Raw genomic sequence first — 22,215 nt, 5'->3', positions numbered from 1 at the left:
TTATTACAAAGGCGTATATCACTGTAATATGTTTACTTGTTTTGATACTTTATTTGAACCAAATATTATTGCATCGTCATTATTATGTAATTTTAAAAGTTATTGCTCACTTGAGTCTATTTTTATTACCAAAAAATATCAACATACTTCATTATCAATTAGCAAAATAATTGTAAGAGACTAGTTAAAACATTTTAATATAATGTGATTTCAGTTTCCCATTAATTTATTTGATCATTGAGGATTTTTAAAAAAATGTAAAAATCTCGTCTCGTTCTTGTAAACCCAATTTTGTGTCTAGTGGATTAAGTGTCTCATCACACCCCTAGTAAACAGTGCGGGGATAATCGAATCATCTGTATCGAAAGGTTATGATTGGCCCTGAAGTAGTCGTTATGCGTGGGTTGATCCGAAATGAGCGGGTGCCTGCGGTCACCCGCGGTTACGAGTCATCCAAAAATATTTTTAATGATATTCGGGTTGCGGTCGGTCGGCTCATTTGAAATAAAGATGCCCATTAACTATTTTAAACAATTACTACTTTTAAAAATGCAGGCCATGGAGCGAGTCGGGTACAATATTTATTTTTAATTGTTTTGCGGTCCGAGTTGCGGGGTGCGGGTTGTTTATACATTGACCCGCGCATCACTGTTATGCGTTATGACGTTGTCCATTCTAATGCTGGTAATTTTTCTAGGGATGCTAAACAATTAATCGCGATTAATCGTTAGCAGAATAAAAGTTTTTGTTTACATTATATATGTGTGTGAACTGTGTATAAAAAATTTGTATGAATAAATGTACACACATAAATGTATATGTTTTAGAAATGTTTACATGTGTATATACATTTGTATATATATATATATATATATATATATATAAATATAAATACTTAATATATAAAAAAAAAATTCTTAAAATTATACATGAATGTGTTCATATTTATATATATACATATTTATTATACACAGTTTACACACATATGTGATGTAAACAAAAACTTTTATTCTGCTAACGATTAATCACGATTAATTGTTTAGCATCCCTAACACACAGCGCTTACCAGTAAATTACAACCTCTCTTACTGGTAAGTACACCATTTACGTGTTTGCAAACAGAGATGAGGTTTTTGTGGCCAGAACCAAACTGGTTGCAGAAAGTGACAGCTCTGCAGTAGCGCTGAGAAGTGTTTTAGCATTAAAGCGTGATTGTTATGGATCCGGTGTTTTGTCAAAGTCTGATTCCCCTATGTTTCCCTTTAGCGTAATGTTTCTTATAGCATTTTAAATTACGTTACGTTTATTTTTTAGATAAATAAAAAGTTTAAATGGCTTGGCTACTGAAATGCATGTATGTAATGTATATGTATTGTTCTTTATTGGTAAATCAATTATTTTTACAGTGTAAATCGCTTAATTACACATAAAAGCAATACTATCATGTATTCTATAATATAATTTATTAAATATTTCATAATTTTCTTGTTTTCTATTATTTCTTCCTTAAATTTATAGCCTACATGTTTAAAACTATTATGTTTACATACAAATTAAAATGCATAGGTCTGTTTATACATTAATATCACTTTACATCGTGTGTGTGTGTGTGTGTGCTTTATTCATATATTTATTAACCATGTAAACATAATTATTTGAGACCAAACAGGAAGAAGACATAAGCTAAGATATAAGGTTAAGAGTATAATAGAAAATGGAAAAAAGTATAAAATATTTAATAAATGGTGATATTATTGTTTTTTCAGTATAAAAAAGCATTTAGTCTAAATAAATTATAAATGTAACGTGATAAACGCTATAAGAAACACAGAGGGAACAGACTTCAACAGAACACCGGACATCTTCTCTAATTATTTTCTATTCTGATTATTAAAAGATTTCCAGATGATTTCATCACTTCAGTCTGTCTGTTTAAGGGCTTACTGCAGGCATAAACACCTACGTTTATCTTCAAATGGTGTCTTCGACGACAGTATACTATAAAAATAAAGGCCATCTTTTTCGGCATTCCTATTCTGACACTTAACAGCACAACAAGACATTTTTTAGTGAGTTATCTTGCCCATTTTACTTTTGTGTAATTCATTTCCACAGTTTTTTCTGCAACCACATTGTGCGCACAGCTCGCAGTGATGTTTCTGTGACGTCTACTCACGAAAGGGTTTATTGGCAGCAATGATTTACCAGAAAGGTTCTGTTCACACATGTTCAATTTACCAGTAATTTACCAGTAAAGACTGTGGGCTCTATTTTACCGATCTAAGCACATTGTCTAAAGCGCACAGCGCAACGTCTAAATGGGCGTGTCCGAATCCACTTTTGCTAATTTAACCGCGGTCGAAAAGGGTTGGTCCTTGTTTAATGAGTAAAGGGAGTATTTTGGGCGTAACGTGCAATAAACCAATGAGAGTCTCAGCTCTCATTCCCTTTAAAAGCCAGTTGCGCTGGCGCTATGTCTAATCCCTATTTAGATAACAGACTTTGTAAACTGAAAAACTAAGCGGAGGGAAGAAGATCCCCAGTTTAAGATTAATGTTAAATAATTGTGTTGTTTTTCACTTGTATTGAAATTGTAATTTTTTTATTAAAACCTTTAAAACCCATTTTCTTTTAGTCATGGAAGTAAAAAAGCAGGTTTTTAATTGCTTTAAATGTATGGCTATCCAATATCATCAAAAATAATTTACAAGTATGTAAGAAAAGGTTTGTACTCTAAAAATACTCTATTTGAGATAAAGAATTTACAAACGGCTCTCTGCACGTTTCAGCACTTGGACAGCGCCTGAGTTTTTTTAAGCATTACTTAAAAATGTTTCTCATCTCACCATATCCACAGGTACAGAGTCATCATATACAATAAATCTGTGAGGTAGCATTTAAAAAAAAAACATTTAAAAACAGATGCATTTGTTTAAAGCAAAGCATTTACTTACTTACCAGGCTGCAGGTGAAGCAGCTCTTTACAACTTCTAACGTCTCATAATCTGTCCTTATTTATGTCCAAGATTCAATAAGAATCTTTTAAATCCATTAATCTTTCATATTTAAAAGCCTTTTTGTGCTGCTGCGCATTCATGTATGTGATAAGCAAACCCGCGTTGTCGTCCTGTTTATAGGCGCATATTCCTAATGCACTCTTTAAATAACAAAAAAACATATTGCGCCATTGACTTTAGACTTAAGAGCAGGTTTTTGTTGGTCAATGGCGTAGTCTATTTTAGTTGCCTCAAAATAGCAACGCGCCAACAATGCACCTGAACACCTCATTTTTAGATCAGAAAAGGGGGCGCAAATGCATTTGCTATTTAAACAACGTGGCGCTATACGTGCAAATGATAATTGCGCAGGGTGGAAACTAGCAAAAGACACTTGCGTCGCGCATTGCGCTCCATTGCGCCGGGTGTAAGATAGAGCCCTGTATGTGTGAAAGGGACTAATGTCATACTTGAATGCATGTATTTAACAAACTGCCACACTTTTATCAAATCCGAATACTAAAAGTTCAAGTTATTTCTTATACATATTATTCACATATTAATCTTTAATTGCTTTTATATACCTCAAATTCTTTAGTGACTTTATATCCCTACAAAATCCACTTAAACCGGTGTAAGTGCTCTTGAAAGTCTTGTTTTCATGTGCGTAATGTCATTTGTCTGATGTAATTGGGCTCAATGGCTTTGTGTGTGTGTATGTGTGTTAGATGAAAGTTATGTCCCTTCTCAATGGCTGCCCAAGCAGTGTGATTTAGGAGCAGAGCATGGCCAGTATTCGCCATTTAATAGATCATTCTGAAAACAGCACAGAAATAAGTATCCTAAACGACAGCCTTTATTTTATGAGCCCATTTAGAGCCAAATCCAGGAGAAGGACATGCTGCATATAAATATACAGATTCAGTGATGCAGCAAGCAACGCGACTCAAACACCCTATTGATGGATGATTTATACAAATGTTTAAGGGTCAATTTAACTAATCAAAATCTCATTTACTACTAAGCAAGCGTATTACGTCACTATATGCTGGTGTCTGTGCAGTTATGCTCTTAAAATCATTCACATAACATGTTTAAAGGTCTTCTGCTCGTAGCTTTTTGTGAGCAGCGACAGCCTTGACTTTTTACGTTATTGATGCTGAATGTTTGGATTAGACTTAATGGTGCTGTTGTTGCACTGATTCCTATAGTGTTATAAAACTAAATCGATATGAAAGAAAAGGCTAGACATTCAAAAAAGAGCTATGGGGGATGTAAGCACTAAACATTTCCATCGTCATCTTTGTTTCAATCTTCATTTTCCTTCTCCTGTGACACAGCTTTATCTTCCTTATGCATCCGTGACTCGCATTGAAAATTGCCTCAACTGTGACTTCATTCAACATAGGGTTTCTGTGCTTCCTTTTTAAATGTTGAGAGATAATTAGGACGGCTAAAGAATGTGAACGTCATAGACTGTGATGTCAGTTCGTCCTGCATAAGGACGTCCGTCTCTATCTCCAAATACTTCCAGTTTCCCCTTTGGCCCTTACGAAGTGTCTTCTGTGAGTATGTGTGTGGATGACTACCTTTAGTTTTTTGGTTACTTGTTTGGCAATGTCTTAATCCTATCCTAATCCTAATTTCGTTTATAGACTAGTATTGCATCCTTCATATCTCTGAAGACTCTTTAGTTTTATCACATTTATAGAGACAGATCAGCTGTACCGCTACTTCAAAAAAGCCAAGCTCCTGAAGGCGTACCGTGGGCGGAGCCAGTCATGAGCATGCAATATACACAAAAAATTATCCGACTATTTCTGGATAACATACTATTCACATTAGCTGTGTCCCAATTCAAAACCTTCTAAGGATGTATTTTAAGACTGATTGCGTCAAAAATAAATATTTTTCTGATTCCATATTTATTTTAATAAATCAGAAACGTCTCCGCTGTGTCCTGCTGACAGGCGCGGTGGGTGCGTGCAGCAGGTGACCAAATTATAGGTCCTCTGAAGGTTAGACCGTCTCATTTCGCGGACTTCTGAGGCTGCCACCTTGAAAGACAGAGTGCTCGTGTTTTAACGTCGCATGCTTAGAAGGTCGCAGCCCTTGAATTGGGACACAGTTTTATATGTTTGTGTGGTTTACATTATATGCATGTACGCACCGATTTCCAACAAAGCTTGAGATTTGATGCAGTTTTACTTACCGCCTGGGACTCATGACCCGGTTGTCACTGCCCCATTTCAACGAAATCCAGTGTTTAACAAACACACACACGCAACTCCGCTACTACCCTAGATAAACAAACTATATACATTGTTTCTATAATGCTGGGTTCAAGCTGAACAAGTTTACATTTCCCTCACAAACAACAACAACACACTTCTTTGTTGACATTGATTTTGTGTCAGCTCTTGGTTGGTGTGCATAGATATGTACACTAGGAGGCTGTTTACTCTTGGCATTAACATGCGTTTTTGTTGATCGGATCACAAGTGGACGATGTTAATGCCAGGTGTAAAAGGTGTTCAAAACGTTTTGAACGCGTCCACTTTCGACCACTTTCAACCACATTCAGAGGTAGTCAAACCCCTTTCAATCGGATTGCGTTTGTGGTGTAAACGCACATGTGGTTGAATGTGTTCGAACAGCCACACGCGACCGCCTTCTCTCCGCCCATTTATCTAATCTGAGGTACTAAACACAAGTTTTACGTCTTTTCTGACTTCTGGCGTGAACACACGGTGACCAGCGCTATTTTTAGCCTTTATTGATAAAATTAAAGCGGCTGATCTCCGTAGTTTAGTTTTTAAAGCGTGTGAAAGTTGCGCGATACTATTTCATCAATTGCGCTGAAAATTCAGAGAAATCTCTAACATATACACGTACAAAACACTGTGCAGCATGTTTACTTGCTAAACAAGCAGTGGACTCCGACATAAAATTAGTTTGCGTCCATATAAACTCATAATTACTCCCGCTCGCGTTTGAATGACAGCAGAGATACACGCCCACCGTCTCGACAGACCGCCCCCTCACAGTATTCAGGACAGAAGCGGTCCAAAGTTGACAAAAGAGATGGATTTAAATACCAGGTGTAAACGTAATGTGTCTCTCTTGTCCACTTGTGATCCGATCGATGAAAACACATCTTAATACTAAGTGTAAACAGCCCCTAGATGTCGCCTTGGGGTTCAAAGCATGCGTCAAAACCGCCGCCATCTTAGAACAGGGGTCTTGTCATAGGAAGTAGCTAGGTTAAGTTGCTATCTCCGCCTGTACTTCGAATTCATGGACGATGCCGGACGTTTGTGCTGCGTATGGATGTAAGGCCTACTAGCGCTATATGCATTATAGTTAGAGAAAGTACATTTTCATAATTTCAAAACTTTAATTTTTTTCTGGACTTAATGCTAAAAACATGTCTGACTGTTGAAACGAACCAAAAGAAAACCAAGAAAATCGCATTCATGGTGATTTTATTTCCGTTACACCATTGCCTACAATGACGCTGATGCGGGGCTCCCCTGTTTCAAGATGGCGGCTCTAGTTGACGCCTTCGGTCCAATGAACTGTCGTGGCCGAGGCGACATCTACTGTATATATCTATGGTTGGTGTGTATGTGCGCTATTCCGGGTGAAATGCCCATGTAAGGACTTCCACTGTTACTACACCACTACTTAGGCAACAGATTCAGTAGTTGAAAAAAAACTTCTAGATACAAACCCAGACGAAGTGCATTCGGCACAGAAATACTCCATCATACATATAAATGGTTCTTTGAATCTTCGCACATGTTTTGCATGAGGAATCCAACTCTTTAACTGTGTTAATAAGTCAGAATACATGAAATACCATAAAACCCCTACTTTAAATACCAATGAAATGACTAAAGTGACATTTGTGAAATAAGGCATTTCAATTACTGACTAATAACCTTCTCATTGCCATTAAAGTGAAATTGCTGAACTTAACGGGACATTCCACTTTTTTTGAAAATATGCTCATTTTCCAGCTCCCCTAGAGTTAAACATTTGATTCTTACCATTCTGAAATCCATTCAGCTGATCTCCGGGTCTTATATTACACACTGCACGAAAATAGTCCCCTTAGTAACTTTCAATGGCAGGGGACTATGTTCGGCTGCTGCGTAATATCATTGCGCCTCCTGCCGCCGTGTTACGACAGCAAAGTCCTTGATTATTACTCCAGAATGAGAGTATAGTTCCTAGCCATATCTGCCTAGAAAATCGCAACTTTTAATTTTCCGTCGGTCTCAGTACACAATGTAACTACAAAAGAGTCAAGTTTTAAATAGGAAACATATTGAAACTCTTTGGTTATTTTTTAAGGCGCGATGCTAATAAACTAATCGGATTCTATGGATTGTGCTAAGCTATGCTAAAAGTGCTAGCGCCAGATCGGGAGATCAGCTGAATGGATTCCAAAACAGTTTGAATCAAATGTTTAACTCTAGGGGAGCTGGAAAATGAGCATATTTTCAAAAAAAAATTGAATGTCCCTTTAAGAGCCTAATAAAAAATGCTAATTTTAAGAAAACATGTCAGATGCACGTAAAGGGTTTTGCATCTGAATGCTCCAAAAGAGCCTTTAGGGCATTAATACCCTAAATGCACTTTAGACGTCTCTTGCTAGGAGCGTGTGGCCTGCAGATTTAATAGTCAGCTTTGCACCGTGCACCGCAGATTTAATAGTCAGCTTTGCACCGTGCACCGCAGATTTAATAGTCAGCATTGCACCGTGTGCTTTATTTTCTGCGCCCCTTACGCCAAATCCCTGAGCCGGTGTACTTAGGAAAAGTGCATAGCAGATTTCATGGTTTTTGGAAAGGTTGAGTCGAGAGCAGGTGCTAAATCCACCGAGACATTAAATGGAAGGAAGAAAACCAAGCGATTTGGGTATTTTGTAACAGCTCTGAGACATTTCATGCTTGTTGAAGTCATTACCGAGGGGTTTTGTTACATCAAACCAAATGAGATTCATTTCACCTGGCTTTTAGCAGTCTAACTATTGCATCTCGCAGGAGTTATTTAATTGTAATTTCGTCATTCCCGGTTTATTGTTGCTTCTGTTTATAACCCAACCTTGCGGTGAACCGTATTGTGTTATATACTGAGTACAGCTTCCCCCCTGTATGCGAAGACCTCCTCAAAAGCATGTGACCAAATGACAGAGCTCACTTATGTTCTCTCTGTCCCTTTATATCAATCCCTCTATCTGTTCTGGGACGTCTCTGAGGGCCCTTTATGCTGTGGGGTCCTCCAAAATATGCAGAAAAACACCGGAAATGACCGACCCCTTTCAGATCAGATACTGTATCGAGTGCTTGTACACCAAATAAAAGAAGAAAGATAGAATTCACACAACGAAGGATACATGTAACGTAATGCACACAGAGAAACGGTTAAAGAGGACTAAAAGTTTCGTCAGGCCCCGTGAAGAGTGCGGGTGTGACCGGGGCCACCCGGGCAGATTTCCGATTTGGATCCGAGTCCAGCTCCAGCACGTTAATTACTGACCCGAGCTGCTTATGTTTGTTTGCAGCCTTCCTTTTTCTGAGACAAAAAATTAGTTCCTGTCTCTACTGTCAGATGTAGAGAGAGAGAGAGAGAGAGAGAGAGAGAGAGAGGGAGAGATAGGGAATTGTGGTGTGCACGGATATTCGGGGGTCATTTTGTATTTGCTGCCGGAGGGTTGTATTTTAACACTTACAGTGAAGACATGAGGAGACTACGATAAGCAGGTACCAAACTATTTTGTCATTTATGGACTATGTTGTGTTTGTGTCTACTAGTATATAGTCAGTTTGGGGATAAACTTAGTTGTAGGCTAAAACTCATATAACCTGTCTTTGGGACATCCTTGATTAGAAAAAAATCTTTAAACCAAAAAATTGAAGTTAAGATTAAGTGATTATAATTGACAATAGAAGTCTATGGGATTTCCACAAATAAACGTTTGTGCGCGAGTTTCATTTTTTGGGTTAAAACTGTGTGACTCCTACGTAGTAACATTTGTTGTCAACATCCTTAGTCATTTCTCATTATTCATGGCCAGCGTGTAGTTTCCCGTGCAAGTGTGCTAACGTGCAAGGCAGGAAACTCCTGATCCAAAGCCCATCCACTTCCCCTCCTTCCTGCTCTCGAAGTTTATCCCCCAGCGTAGATCTGACTTTGCGTTTGCATCACCCAGCGCTATTAAAACTCGCACAAGAAGTCTAAATGTAAGTTCTGTATCTTGCTCGGTCTCTAGTCTTTTCTCTGTGTGGATCTCTGGAGGGCCTCTGTTCTGAAGCTTAGTAGTAAAATAAAGTGAAAATAGAAAATTAGGGGAAAGGGAAATGGGTGGAAAAGGGTGGTTAGCAGATCATTTACAAGGACAGTACATACAGTACAGATAAAGAGAGGATGATTCGTTAAAGCAAACATCACTATTACCATTTCCCGTTCTTCATTCTTTTACATATTATTTCTTTTTTGCATTCGTGTAGGCGCTTATATACAAGCATCTTACAGTGCATTCAAATTATGTGATTTATCAGTTATGTACACTTAATGTACATTTTTCAATCTATTTTATTAAGATACAAACAGGAAATATGTACAAATTAAATTTTCAGGACTAAATGTCTTCTTTAGGCATCTTCGGTGTTTAGTGTGACCTCTCTTGGCAATAAACACATCTTGAGCAGAATGAAGTAAAAAGACAAATTTCTTTAGTAATTAGGATTTAATTTTATTTAGGTTTAAGAGTTCCTGCAGATTCCTGATATTGCTCAAGTGGAAGGGGAGTTTACCCTAAAAAAAAAATTTTTATACAGTTTTTAATACTATATACACCTTTTCTGTATTTTCTAGATGAATTCTATTAAAGAGACTGAGAAATAATTATTTATGATCACTATAACATTGCAAAAACAACAAATCTAATTCTGGCATGGTGGCCTAAGACTTTTGCACAGTACGTGCCTCTGGACCACAAGACCTGTCTTAAGCAGCAGCAATTTTGTAGCAAATTAAAGCCAAAAATACATTGTATGGATCAAAATTATTGTGATTTTTATGCCAATAATCATTAGGATATAATATAAAGATCATGTTCCATGAAGATATTTTGTAAATTTCCTACCGTAAATATATAAAAACTTATTTTTGTGAGTGGATGCATTTGCTAAGGGCCTCATTTAGGCAACTGTAAACGCAATTTTCGCAATAATTATTGTATCTCGACCAAATATTGTAAATATATACTGTATATATCCTAAATATATCCTTACAAACCACACTGTAAAAAGTAATACCTAGATCTAACTTATAAAAAGTGAGGCAAGTGACTGCATGGGAAGTTTTAGGTTGAGTCAACTTGCAACCTTTTTTAAGTATATTGAACACACTAACATTACTTAATATGAATGCAATAAAATTGAGTTGAGTTAACTAATTGTACTAGTATTACTCAGTTAGATAAACCTACTTTTCTTGGTACAGGTAACATATTTATGGTTGTTGTTTTTTATGCCGTGAGATGAGGGCTAGAAACGTTTATTCAAACAACGCACCCACTCAGTTTCGTATTGGGCAGCTGTAAAGCGCAACATACTTCAGTATGCAGTCTATGCACAAGCACCAGTCTTCTGAACAATGGTAACTACAAAACTCAAAGAAAAAACAGAAACTCTTCCAAATATTGAAGATAAATGAACATTAAACTCTAAGAAGTCTTTCTTTATAGTTAAAAACAAAACAAAAAAAGTTTAAATTCAAATTTCACTCTCCAAATGCAGTCTCATGCAAAGCATGCTGGGAACTGCAAGTCCACTGCCTAGTTAGTTGTGTTTACTAAAATAATTCATGTAGTTTTAACACAAAATTATTAAGTTAATTTCTTTCTTACAAATTTAAATCGATTATAGATAATAAAATTAAGTTGAATTTACTCAATAATGTGTTCATATAGAATTAATCAATTTATTCCAATTTTTATTTTATTTTAACTCATATTTTGATTAAAAAAACAAGAATTAATTTTTTTTAATACAGTTTACTCAATTTATTTTTGTTAAATCTACTGAGGGACAGAAACACTTTTTACAGTGCATATGTCATATATCAGCTTACTTATTAAAAAAAAAAAAAAAAAAACGTAAAAAATATTTACCCTTATGAATGGTTTTGTGGTCTTGGGTCACATAGAGATTTGGTGGTGGGCTCTATTGACTATAGCAAGTGAGCAATGCCCTAGCAAGCAACCATACCACAATAGGTTAAAATCATTATGAATGCTTTAGCAACTGCATAGCAAGCATCTCCAGCATCTTTAGCATCGTGGATGAAAACTTTACATAAGCATTTTAAGCACTAAATTAAAAAGTTGTTTCATTACCCAGCAGGGTTTTTCCAAACGTTTTTGTTAACCGATCCGCCTTGACCCTAAATTATTTACTTGAAGTACTTAAAGTACATTTTTCAGTATTCTAATAGCACATTTGCATGTTTAACTTTATTTTTCGTTTATTAATCATTAATTATTTATTTAGTTTGTTTATTATTTTTTATTTCATTTTTAATATTTTACATAGTTATTGTCATATTACCTGTTATTAGACCTCAATCTGGTAATTTTCTTTTATTGGTCTATAAAACGTTTCTGCGAGTTCTCAGTTTTCTTATAAATTGTTGTGTGGTGTAATGGTCACACAGCATGCAGAATAAACAAATTAAATATATATTTTGCTAGTACATTGTAAAAGTAAAAAGTTAATCAACTTAAATTTAATATTACTTAAATTGGTAACTACGGTGGCCCTGAAGTGCAAACCACAACAACAAATTACTAAACAACAACAACAAATTAAAAAACACTGCAACAAATTAAAAAACATCAACAAATGAAAAAAACACTACAGCAAATTAAAAACCGCTAAAGCAAATTAAAAAACACTACAACAAAATAAAAAACAAATACAAAATAAAAAACACAACAGCAAGTTAAAAAACACTACAGCAAATAAAAAAACACTACAACAAATTAAAAACACAACTACAAATTAAAAAACACTACATCAAAATAAAAAACCATACAAAATAAAAAAGCACAACAGCATGTTAAAAAAACACTACAACAAATTAAAAAACACTACAACAAAATAAAAAACCATAACAAAATAAAAAACACAACAGCAAGTTAAAAAAACACTACAACAAATCAAAAAACACTACAACAAAATAAAAAACAACTACAAAATAAAAAACACTACAACAAATTAAAAAACACAACTACAAATTAAAAAAACACAACTACAAATTAAAAAAACACAACTACAAATTAAAAAACACAACTAAACATTAAAAAACACTACAACAAATTAAAAACACAACTACAAATTTAAAAACACTACAACAAAATAAAAAACCATACAAAATAAAAAGCACAACAGCAAGTAAAAAAAACACTACAACAAATTAAAAAACACTACAACAAAATAAAAAACCATAACAAAATAAAAAACACAACAGCAAGTTAAAAAAACACTACAACAAATCAAAAAACACTACAACAAAATAAAAACAACTACAAAATAAAAAACACTACAACAAATTAAAAAACACAACTACAAATTAAAAAACACAACTACAAATTAAAAAACACAACAACAAATTAAAAACACAAAAAAAACCTGCAATTCCTCCGTGATTCACCATGGGTTTGCAAACCTGTTTTGGAAACCCCGTTACCCTGAAACGGCACGTGACCCCGTCTACAGACAGAGGACAAATTTAAACATGGTGCTTGCCAAAGAGACAATAATTTGTGATTTAATCCAAGCGGCCTGGTCTTGAAATAAAAAAGCGGGCTGCACCTGCACTGCTGTAAATGTCCTTTCTGCACAGAAGGTAATTGTCTGTGTTTATGAATAACCATGACCGCGAGTCAAGACAGTTTAACCTGTTTTAAGCCACCTGTGTCTGGCTGTGAATAGGGAATTGATAGTTTTAATTCACTCATTATGAAGAGCTCATCTTGAGGAATTAATTAAGCAGGTGTATCATAGTCACATCAGCAAAGAAATGAGGAGAGACAAAGCTCTTTCAGTCCAGTGTGATAAATCGCCTATGGCTCAAACCCATTGGATGATGGATGTGTATAATGCTTTCGGGTTGATGTAGGATTTGGTGCTGACAGGTAGAGTAATAGACATGTGAAAAGATATCGATGGGGTTCATGGGGAATAAGTGAGATGACAATAGGACCTGCTTAGCCTGTGCTATGTTTACTTTGAAGGATGGTTGCCCTCACATGCCTGGTGGGTTGTATCTATCAAGACAAACAGGCTGGAGGAGATGCCAGTGTTTCATTGAAATTGATAGAGCCGAGTCTCATGGGTGAATGGTTATCCGTGTGGACGTAACGCTTGAGAGTACATAATTGTTGATGTTTCAAAATGCTTTCTTGTTTCCTATCTTAGTAGCTTGCTTGGCAGAAACCTCTTTCGAATGAATCATTTTTCATTTGGTGACTTCACCTTTAATGTCGTTCTGTTAATTTGTTTTTGTGCAGGACAAGCGATGTGGTGAAATCGTTCATTCTCCATCACTGGATGTCTTTTTACCGGTGGATGAGGACAACCCTTACGAGTCAGTGGCCACAGCTGTCACGCGCAAACCCTGCTCTCTGGACATCCACCTTCACAACTCCTGTTCTCGCAATGGTTAGTTTAACTCATCTATTCAATCAACAGGCAATTGATTCAACATTTACACATACGTTACATACACCCAGTCCATTTGGGTCATTTATTTACTGAATAGTAAGTGGAAAATATATGAATGGATTAGAATTGATTCATATATTAATTTAATGAAAATCTGCGAAGACAAACCCACGAACGAATATGTATTTTACAAAGATGCTAATTCATATAATTTGAACAAAAAGAATCATATTTTTAGTATACATAGGGCTGTCAAAAGATTAATCACGATTAATCGCATACAAAATAAAAGTTTGTGTTTGCATAATATATTATGTATAAATACACACACACATATAATATTTATTTATTTGTTTATCAAAATCTATATATATACATGTAAATGTTTCTAAAATACTAGGGGTGACCCTGAATAGTCGAAGATTCGATGCATCGATAGGAGAAGCCTGATTCGACTACCAATCTCACAGTCGAATCGTCGCAGATGTGTTCTGAAATGAGGATCATTCAATTTTGGCCGTATATGGGTGCACACATTATCTGATTTCACATATAACAGCTTTCTCACAATATATTAATATACTGCATATTATTATAATGCTGCAAATAATATGTGAAGTAGCAGCTTTCAATAAATATTTTTAAAATGCGTTAATAAATCCAACAACCCCTGTGACCGGGCTACACGTCCATAAGAGGTTTCTATGTTAATAAACCATTGCCTCTTTGTTTCTACATTTAAAAGACAAAGCTGGCAAATTATATTATGCCTTTCGTTCTTTTAATAATTTCTATATTTTATTTTATTTTATTTATAAATCACTTTGGGTTATCTGATTTAACTATTTTTGTGTTTTGTTTCCGTGCACTTGAGGCATTTTGCATATTTGTTCTGCACTTTGTAACTTCTGACCTTATTTTATTTAAAAAAAAATATTTATTTATTTATTATAAAAAAGTCTGTAAATTTTGGATAGCTTTTCGATGTTGCGCTATTGCGTGCTGGCCATGCTTGCGCATGTAATTTAGCCGAACGGGCTAGGTGCTCTGCGTCTCATATTTAGGAGTTCATCAAACTAAACATTAAAAAACGGATGTTTTTCGACGAGTATAAGTTTTTAAAATGTATTTAAAACAGACTGGTTATCTTGTCAAAACAGGTAAGCCGTTTTTATTTTATTATTTCTGCCTGACACGAATGTCTTTCTTGTGATTTAATATTATGGTGGGTCGGTGTTCACTTTCAAATGATAGCAAAGAGATTCCTGAAATAAATAATATCATCCGGTCTTTCTGTATCTAAAGTGAATACAGAGATGATCAAAGTCAAAGCAAGCAAGCAGGTATTTCTGTGACAAATAATAACGTGTAGTGTCTATAAAATCATTAATTTCAGTGTTTTTCTTGTTATAAATTAACGTTTAATGAATTGTAAATAAAGATTAGTTTTTATCATTTACAGTCACAATCACAAATTATTTGTCATTTTTCATTTGTCAGTTTTTTTTTATTTTTGGTCATGACTGCTTTGACGCTCTAACTCCAAATTAAATAAAAACACTTAATTGTAGCCGTAGTTTGCAAGGCAGGATCACCTTTGTTATTTTTTTAGGTTTAGTTATCAAAATGTATTTTTGTGTGATGTTCTGTAGATCGTGGCTTTAAAATGTTATGAGGAATAATTAAACAAATGTTGCTTTACATTTTACCTTAAAAAAAATATATATATAAATGCATCGTCAGTTTTGTCTTCGTTTATTACTTGAAAGACAGTTTTGGTCACTTTATCAGAAAGTTGTTTATGTGTGCTGCTTGTGAAAGAAAATAAAAGTTACTAATTTGTACCTGGTCTGGCCCCCTCCCAACCCATGCACACAAACATAGATGATTCGACTATCGGTCGACTATGGAAAGATTCGACAATTCTGATTCGAATATGTAAATCCTTAGTCGAGGACACCCCTATAAAATACATGCATCCATGTGTGTTTATTTATATCTACAAAATAATTACACAGAGTGCACACACATATAATATGCAAACACAGACTTTTATTTTGTATGCGATTAATCGTGATTAATCTTTTGACAACCCTAATTATACATCAATATTAAAAACTTAAATGATTCTCCACACCATAACTCTACAGTAACCCAACGTCACATGCAGGCATGAAAGCAAATCGTACAAAAACGTACGAATCAACCACCTCATAAAATCTATACGAATTGCCATGTGGATTTTGGGGATTTTCCAGTTTTTAAAACATTAGCTTATGTTACAAATGCCCAAAAATGTATATATTGTACACCCTAATGTTGTTCCAAAACCCATTGTGACTTTTGTCTTCTGTGGATTACAAAGAGACGTTGGGCAAAATCCGAAAAACCTAGCTGAAATCAGTTTTCAGACATAAAATTATATACTGTACATAACGTAAACAACATCCTGTGAAAATATTACTTTTAACTTTAATTCTGACTGAGTAAGGTCAGTCATGACCTTTGACTTTGATGCTCCTAATCTATTAGACAAGGCCATGGCAATTAAATTATAAGACTTGTGACCTGTGCTTGCAAAATGACTTAGAATGAGCACATTTTCAAAAATTAGTTATTTATATTTTGGCATTCTTTACTTCAAAACGGTGGATGATTTGTTTGAATCTAAAAAAAAAATGACTGAGCTACACTGCCCTCCAAAAGCTAAGTGCAGTAACTACACTGTAAAAAATACTTTGCTGCCTTAAAATTTTTAAAAGTCATTTCAACTTACTATTATTTATCTTGACTAGAGATGAGTTGTTATAACTACAGGTGAGTTGTTATAACTTCTAAAATTAAGTTGACTTTTCTCAACTATATTTTATAAGTTGTGACAACTCATCTCTGTTGACATGACTTGTAAATCTGAGTTGATTCAACAAAAATTTTAAGGCAGCAAAGTATTTTTTACAGTGTACGCAAACACTGAAACCGAGAAAAATGCCCTTAATGTTTTTTTACACCAGCCAGTCAAATATGTTACTGCAATTTTGGCACACACATTTCTCTGAATTGGGACAAAATTGAACCACGAGACTTAGTCACAAGACACAACAGATATCACAAAGCCCCTTTTAACCCTTAACTCAATTTTGACCAAATGCGTAGACAGAGTCAGCAAAGTCAGTTTTCAGAAAAATCGAGTTAAAGATTTTCAAAAGCAAAATCACAGCATTCAAATACCTTAAAATTCACTGGTAAACCTAATAGATTTAGCACACACAAAGTCAAAAACAATACTATTGGAAAAATATATATTAAAGGTGCAGTGTGTAAATTTTAGCGGCTTCTAGTGGTGAGGTTGCAAATTGCAACCAACGGCTAAGTCCACTGCTCACCCCTCGCGTTTGAAACGCGCAGAGAAGCTACAGTAGCCGCCACCGGAAAAACATGTCATCCATGGAGACAACTTAGTAAACAAAGTTTGTCCATTAAGAGCTTCTGTAGAAACATGGTGGCACAAAATGGCGACCTAGGTAAGGGGACCCTCGATGTATGTAGATAAAAACGTCTCATTCTAAGGTAATAAAAACATAGCGGTTCATTATAAAAAGGTCTTTATACACCCCTGATAATATAGTTTTGTATATTATTTTGTATTTCTGTCAAGAGATCCATCTAAAAATTACACATTGCACCTTTAAAACTTTTTTCTTTCTTTTATTCTTTGTTTGCCATTTGAGACAGACAGCTTAAGATCTACTGTAATGTTACACATGAATTATTTTTCCCAAAAGTTATCCAAACATTAATAACAGATTATATCTGTGTGAATTCTTGTCAAAACAAAATTTTTTAAAACTGTAAAGGAAACACCACTCTTCACATTTGCTTACTTCACTAAAATGCCACAAAACGCATTGACAAACACAGAACTTGTGAGGTTTCCATCGCACCCTTGTTGAGTATCCTCCCGTTGTAGAGTAACGCCGTGGATCTCCTGCCGCAGTTTACTCCTCAGGCATCATTCCTGCGGTAAGGGTTAGGGTTGTCGTGGAAACAGATTTAGACTTACCAGAGAGGTTGGTGAGTCACCTGCAAGTTGTCATGGAGACGCAGTGCAGCTTCATTGCCTGTAGGCCGGTGATTCACACCTGATGTAGCCACAGTCACTGTTTATCTATAGACAACTCTATTAATGAAGTCACTCAGTGTATTCGTGTGTCTGTGTGAGAAACAGTGATCAGAGTTTTATTGAAAACATCTCTCAGGTTACTATAACGTATAAATTTGTCATTGTGCGCATGTTTGTATATTTTTGAGACAAGTTGGCTAGATTTTAACCCATTTTGTTTTTGGCTCCTCTGTATCTCCACAAGCGTTACAAGAATATTTTCAGCATGATAACAGTCAGCACTGCTGTTGTGTGCTGATGGATAATACACAACGATCAGAAATATGTCCACATTTCTAGATCCATTCCTGTATTTATCATTGCTGAATGTTAAAGGGATAGTTCACTGAAAATGATGCCACTCCAAACTTTTTGGTTTCTTTGTTTTACAGTATTTTGAAAAATGTTAATAACTAAACAGTTTTGGGGCACCATTGACTTTCATAATATAATATTTTCTGACTATGGAAGTCAATGGTGCCCCAAATCTGCTTGGTTACAAACATTCTTCAAACTGTCTGCCTTGTATTCAGAAGAACAAAGAAATGTATACAAGTTTGGAAAAAACAGGGGTGAATAAATAATGACAGAATTTTTATTTTTCAGTGAACTATCCCTTTATCAATCTATCATGTGTTCCTCAAGTAATGTCAGCAAGCAAGTGTAGTCTACTGTTCACTCTTCAATTGTTAGATATAAAGTAAAATTATTGAATTTTATCAAACAATTTATCACATTATTTACTCCATGTAGCATTGTTGGTTATACAGACATTTAAGGTAATCTACACTGCAAACAGTTAAGAAACTAGCTAGTACTTAACTTGATCAAGGCAGATAGCTGTCAGATCATAAAAAGACCACGTGTAAAAGCCCTTCAATTACATTCGAGGTGGTGGTTGAGACACAAACAAGATGTGATGTCTTTTAAACTTTTAACTGCAAAGATTTTTAGCATCTTCACAGAAGTGAGCTTAGTTAATTTTTAATATACTTCAGTCATTTTAGATTTTAGAGGCTTATGTGTATGTGGCAAAGTGTTAATGGAATATGAATTGCTATCTGATCTATTATTTATGACACATTAAGTAGCCTAATTAAATATGACAGGTACAGAAATACTGTCCCTTAGGTGAACTATCTGGCCTGTGTCATGCCTGTCACACCGTTGACTTTTTACTGCATGGGATCAGTTTTTGCCTGAATGCAGTGTTGTTTTTCCACTATCAGACTATGTGTCTGCTGTGGGATTTGTTACGGATTTATAAAGCGACGACTTGTCAAAAAACAGGATTTGTGTGGAAAGAGTCAAGAAATGTGATTGGCTCAGCATAAGTCCTGTAACAGCTGCAGTGGTTTGTCTGTTTCTTTTTATTTATCGCTTCAAATCTTTTTTTGCCCAGTTTCCCCTGTCTGTCATTTCATTTTTGTAGCCGTGTTTAATTATGGTTAAATACGTGAAATTTCTGTTTTCCCACCATAGTTTATTTATCACTCACCCACTCTGGTCTATTTTATATCACTTATCGTACTTCCGCAAATCTTATCTATACTTGAAAGTTAAAAAAAAATAGTTCCTATTTAGTGCTGAAATCCTCTGTACGTCATTAAATGTTTTTTTGATCCAAGTAAAGTTAAAAATGTTGTTTGCTGTTGCTAAAGTGTGTTGTCCTTCGTAAATGTAACATCAAATTTGGAAATTTCATTGACAAGGATACCTAAGTTTGATTATCAGGAGAAATTTGCACATTGAAAATAAAAGAAAGCAGGAAGTTGAACATGTTAGCGTGGGTTCATGTCTTCTCTGGGTGGAGTTTTAGTGGGAGGGGGTGTGGATGCATGTCTTTCATGGGTGGAGTTTGGATGGAGGGGCATGTTTAAAGGGGACAAATCATGAAAATCTGACTTTTTTCATGTTTAAGTGCTATAATTGGGTCCCCAGTGCTTCTATCAACTTAGAAAATGTGAAAAAGATCAACCAAGTGACTTAGTTTTGGTAAACCATTCTCTGCAAGCATGTGAAAAAATATGTCATTGAAATTTGGCTCCCCTAGTGATGTCAGAAGGGGATAATATTGCCCATTAATCTGCGCTATCCAAACGCAGCACTGCCATTTAGTGCAGAGATCAGCTCATTTGCATTTTAAAGGACACAAAGTACAAATTTTTACATGTTATAATAAATTATCTATATGGTATTTTGAGCTAGAACTTCACATATGTACTCTGGAGACACCAAAGATTTATTTTACATTTTAAAAAAGTCTTGTGAAATGTCCCCTATATATATATATATATATATATATATATATATATATATATATATATATATATATATATATATATATATATATATATATATATATATATATATATATATATATATATATATATATATATATATATATATATATATATATATATATGCCTGAATGTATATATTTGTAAACAGGCAGAATAATGGCCTCCTAATCTCTGTGACTGAAGAGTCCTGATGTTCCCATGGTTCCTACATGCCTCATTTCTCCCTCAGCACCATGGCTCAGAGAGGTTAATGGCTAATGGCAGTAAGAGTAAAACACAAGTTTAGTTCATCCCCTGCTTCCTGCCCATTACCGACAGGGTCAAGCCCCAGTGAGGTTTCTACTGCAGTCACAGAGCCCCCGCTGTTATCGCAAAAACAGCTGCGAGGGGTTTTGACAGAGTCATCCTCTTTCCCACCAGCTCCGTTTAGGTCTCACACACACACACACTTCATCCCCTCGACGGACAAAAGTGTTTTGATCTGTCACAAACGTTGTTTTATGCACACGTAAACGCAAGCGCAGGCGACAGTCAAGTCAGCCATTTTGTTTTTCAATTATTAACGCAGCTCAGTTTAGCAGTTTATGAATATTCTAGACTTATTTGCATAGCAGAGGGACAAAGCTGTTTAATATTCATGGCAGTGCGTTGTGTGTGCGTGTGTGTGTGTGTGTGTGTGTGTGTGTGTGTGTGTGTGTGTGTGTGTGTGTGTGTGTGTGTGTGTGTGTGTGTATGAGGAGGAAATTAGCTGGGTATAGAAGTGTACCAGACCGACTTAATAGTATTTCTCTAATACATTAGTCTGCTTGGTGTTCTCGTGAATGCAGAATATAGAATTAATTTGATTGTGTAATTACATGCGCCTCATGTCGGGTCAGGTTACATAGGCTTCATACCTAACAAATGTTGGGTCTGGTTGTTTAACACATCTTTCTGTCCATGTGACATGAATTCTGATTTGTTCAGGAGATCTTATGGATAATGGCTAAGGGCGCACTCACACTATCCAAAGCCACTATTGACCCCCAAAGCCTGATTCGTTTGACTAGTATGATCGCTGTGTTCCGCGCCCGGGCGCGGATTGGTTAATCGCGCCGCGGCCGGGTTGAAGAGGGGGGCCGGAGTGTGGTTCACTTGGGCTCACTGGGTTCACTGAGCGCGATTCAAAAGGTGAAGACGTCAGTTGCACGACAACTCACGTTCATCTGCCTCCGTAAAAACCTTTTGATGCAAGCAGCTGGGTTACGTGAATGTCCAAGCTGCACACGTGACAGATCAACTAAGCAATATGATGACATGTGAGAGGGCTGTCTGTAATCGCGCACCAAACGACTCCGAATAAAAATGCAGACTTATCATTATGGTGGGTTCCAGTGTTAAGAGAGAGCTTTACTTCCTGCTTTTTTCAAAACAATCGCATCTTAATGACGAAAGCGCGCCCGGACTCGGATCGATAAAAAGTATAGTGTGAGTGTGTGCACCTGGGGGAGTAGGGAGGGGTGACAATCGCGCTGGGGCATGGTTTGGTTTGGATAATGTGAGTGCGCCCTAAGGTTCAGTGGTGGTTTGTTGTGTAACAGACTCACTTCAACTTCAGTATGTGTGCTAGATCAATGCACCATTTCTGTGTGTTTGTTTGTCTCCGTGTGTATCTGTTTTGTATTATCTTGGAATATTAAAGACCTGTTTAAGAACTAGTCAAATAGTGATCAAACAGTTTTTACTTTGTTGTTTGGTTTCTTGGTACTGTATTATTATTATTTTTAAACACTGTAAAATGTGATAGCTGCTCTACTTAAAAAACTTACTTTAATTGGTACTGTAACTTTAAAGAATTTGGTTTTATAAACTTAAATGTTCTCACTTTAAAGAGCACCTATTGTCCGATTCATGTTTTTAAATTTCCTTTGGTGTGTGTGTATTAGTACATGTTAATGATATGCAAAAGGTACATAACCCAAAGTAAACGATGATGTGAGTAATCGTCTCCAACGTTAATCTCTTTTCTTGGACTACAA

General features: G+C 35.6%; 1 protein-coding gene across 3 annotated transcripts in view; it reads left to right on the top strand.

Moving 5' to 3' along the window:
• anks1b (ankyrin repeat and sterile alpha motif domain containing 1B) overlaps window positions 1–22,215 on the top strand; it is a 248,589-nt gene that overhangs the window by 85,329 nt on the left and 141,045 nt on the right. For all 3 annotated transcript variants that reach the window (XM_065268491.2, XM_065268490.2, XM_073814739.1), the window contains one exon: window positions 13,582–13,732. In XM_065268491.2, coding sequence (XP_065124563.1) covers window positions 13,582–13,732 — 151 coding nt within the window. The remainder of the gene's footprint in view (window positions 1–13,581; window positions 13,733–22,215) is intronic.

Source organism: Paramisgurnus dabryanus, chromosome 1 (genome assembly GCF_030506205.2).
Source record: "Paramisgurnus dabryanus chromosome 1, PD_genome_1.1, whole genome shotgun sequence".
NCBI classification, from domain to species: Eukaryota; Metazoa; Chordata; class Actinopteri; order Cypriniformes; family Cobitidae; genus Paramisgurnus; species Paramisgurnus dabryanus.
Note: the sequence above shows the minus strand (reverse complement) of the source record. Positions and strands in the feature narration are given on the sequence as shown.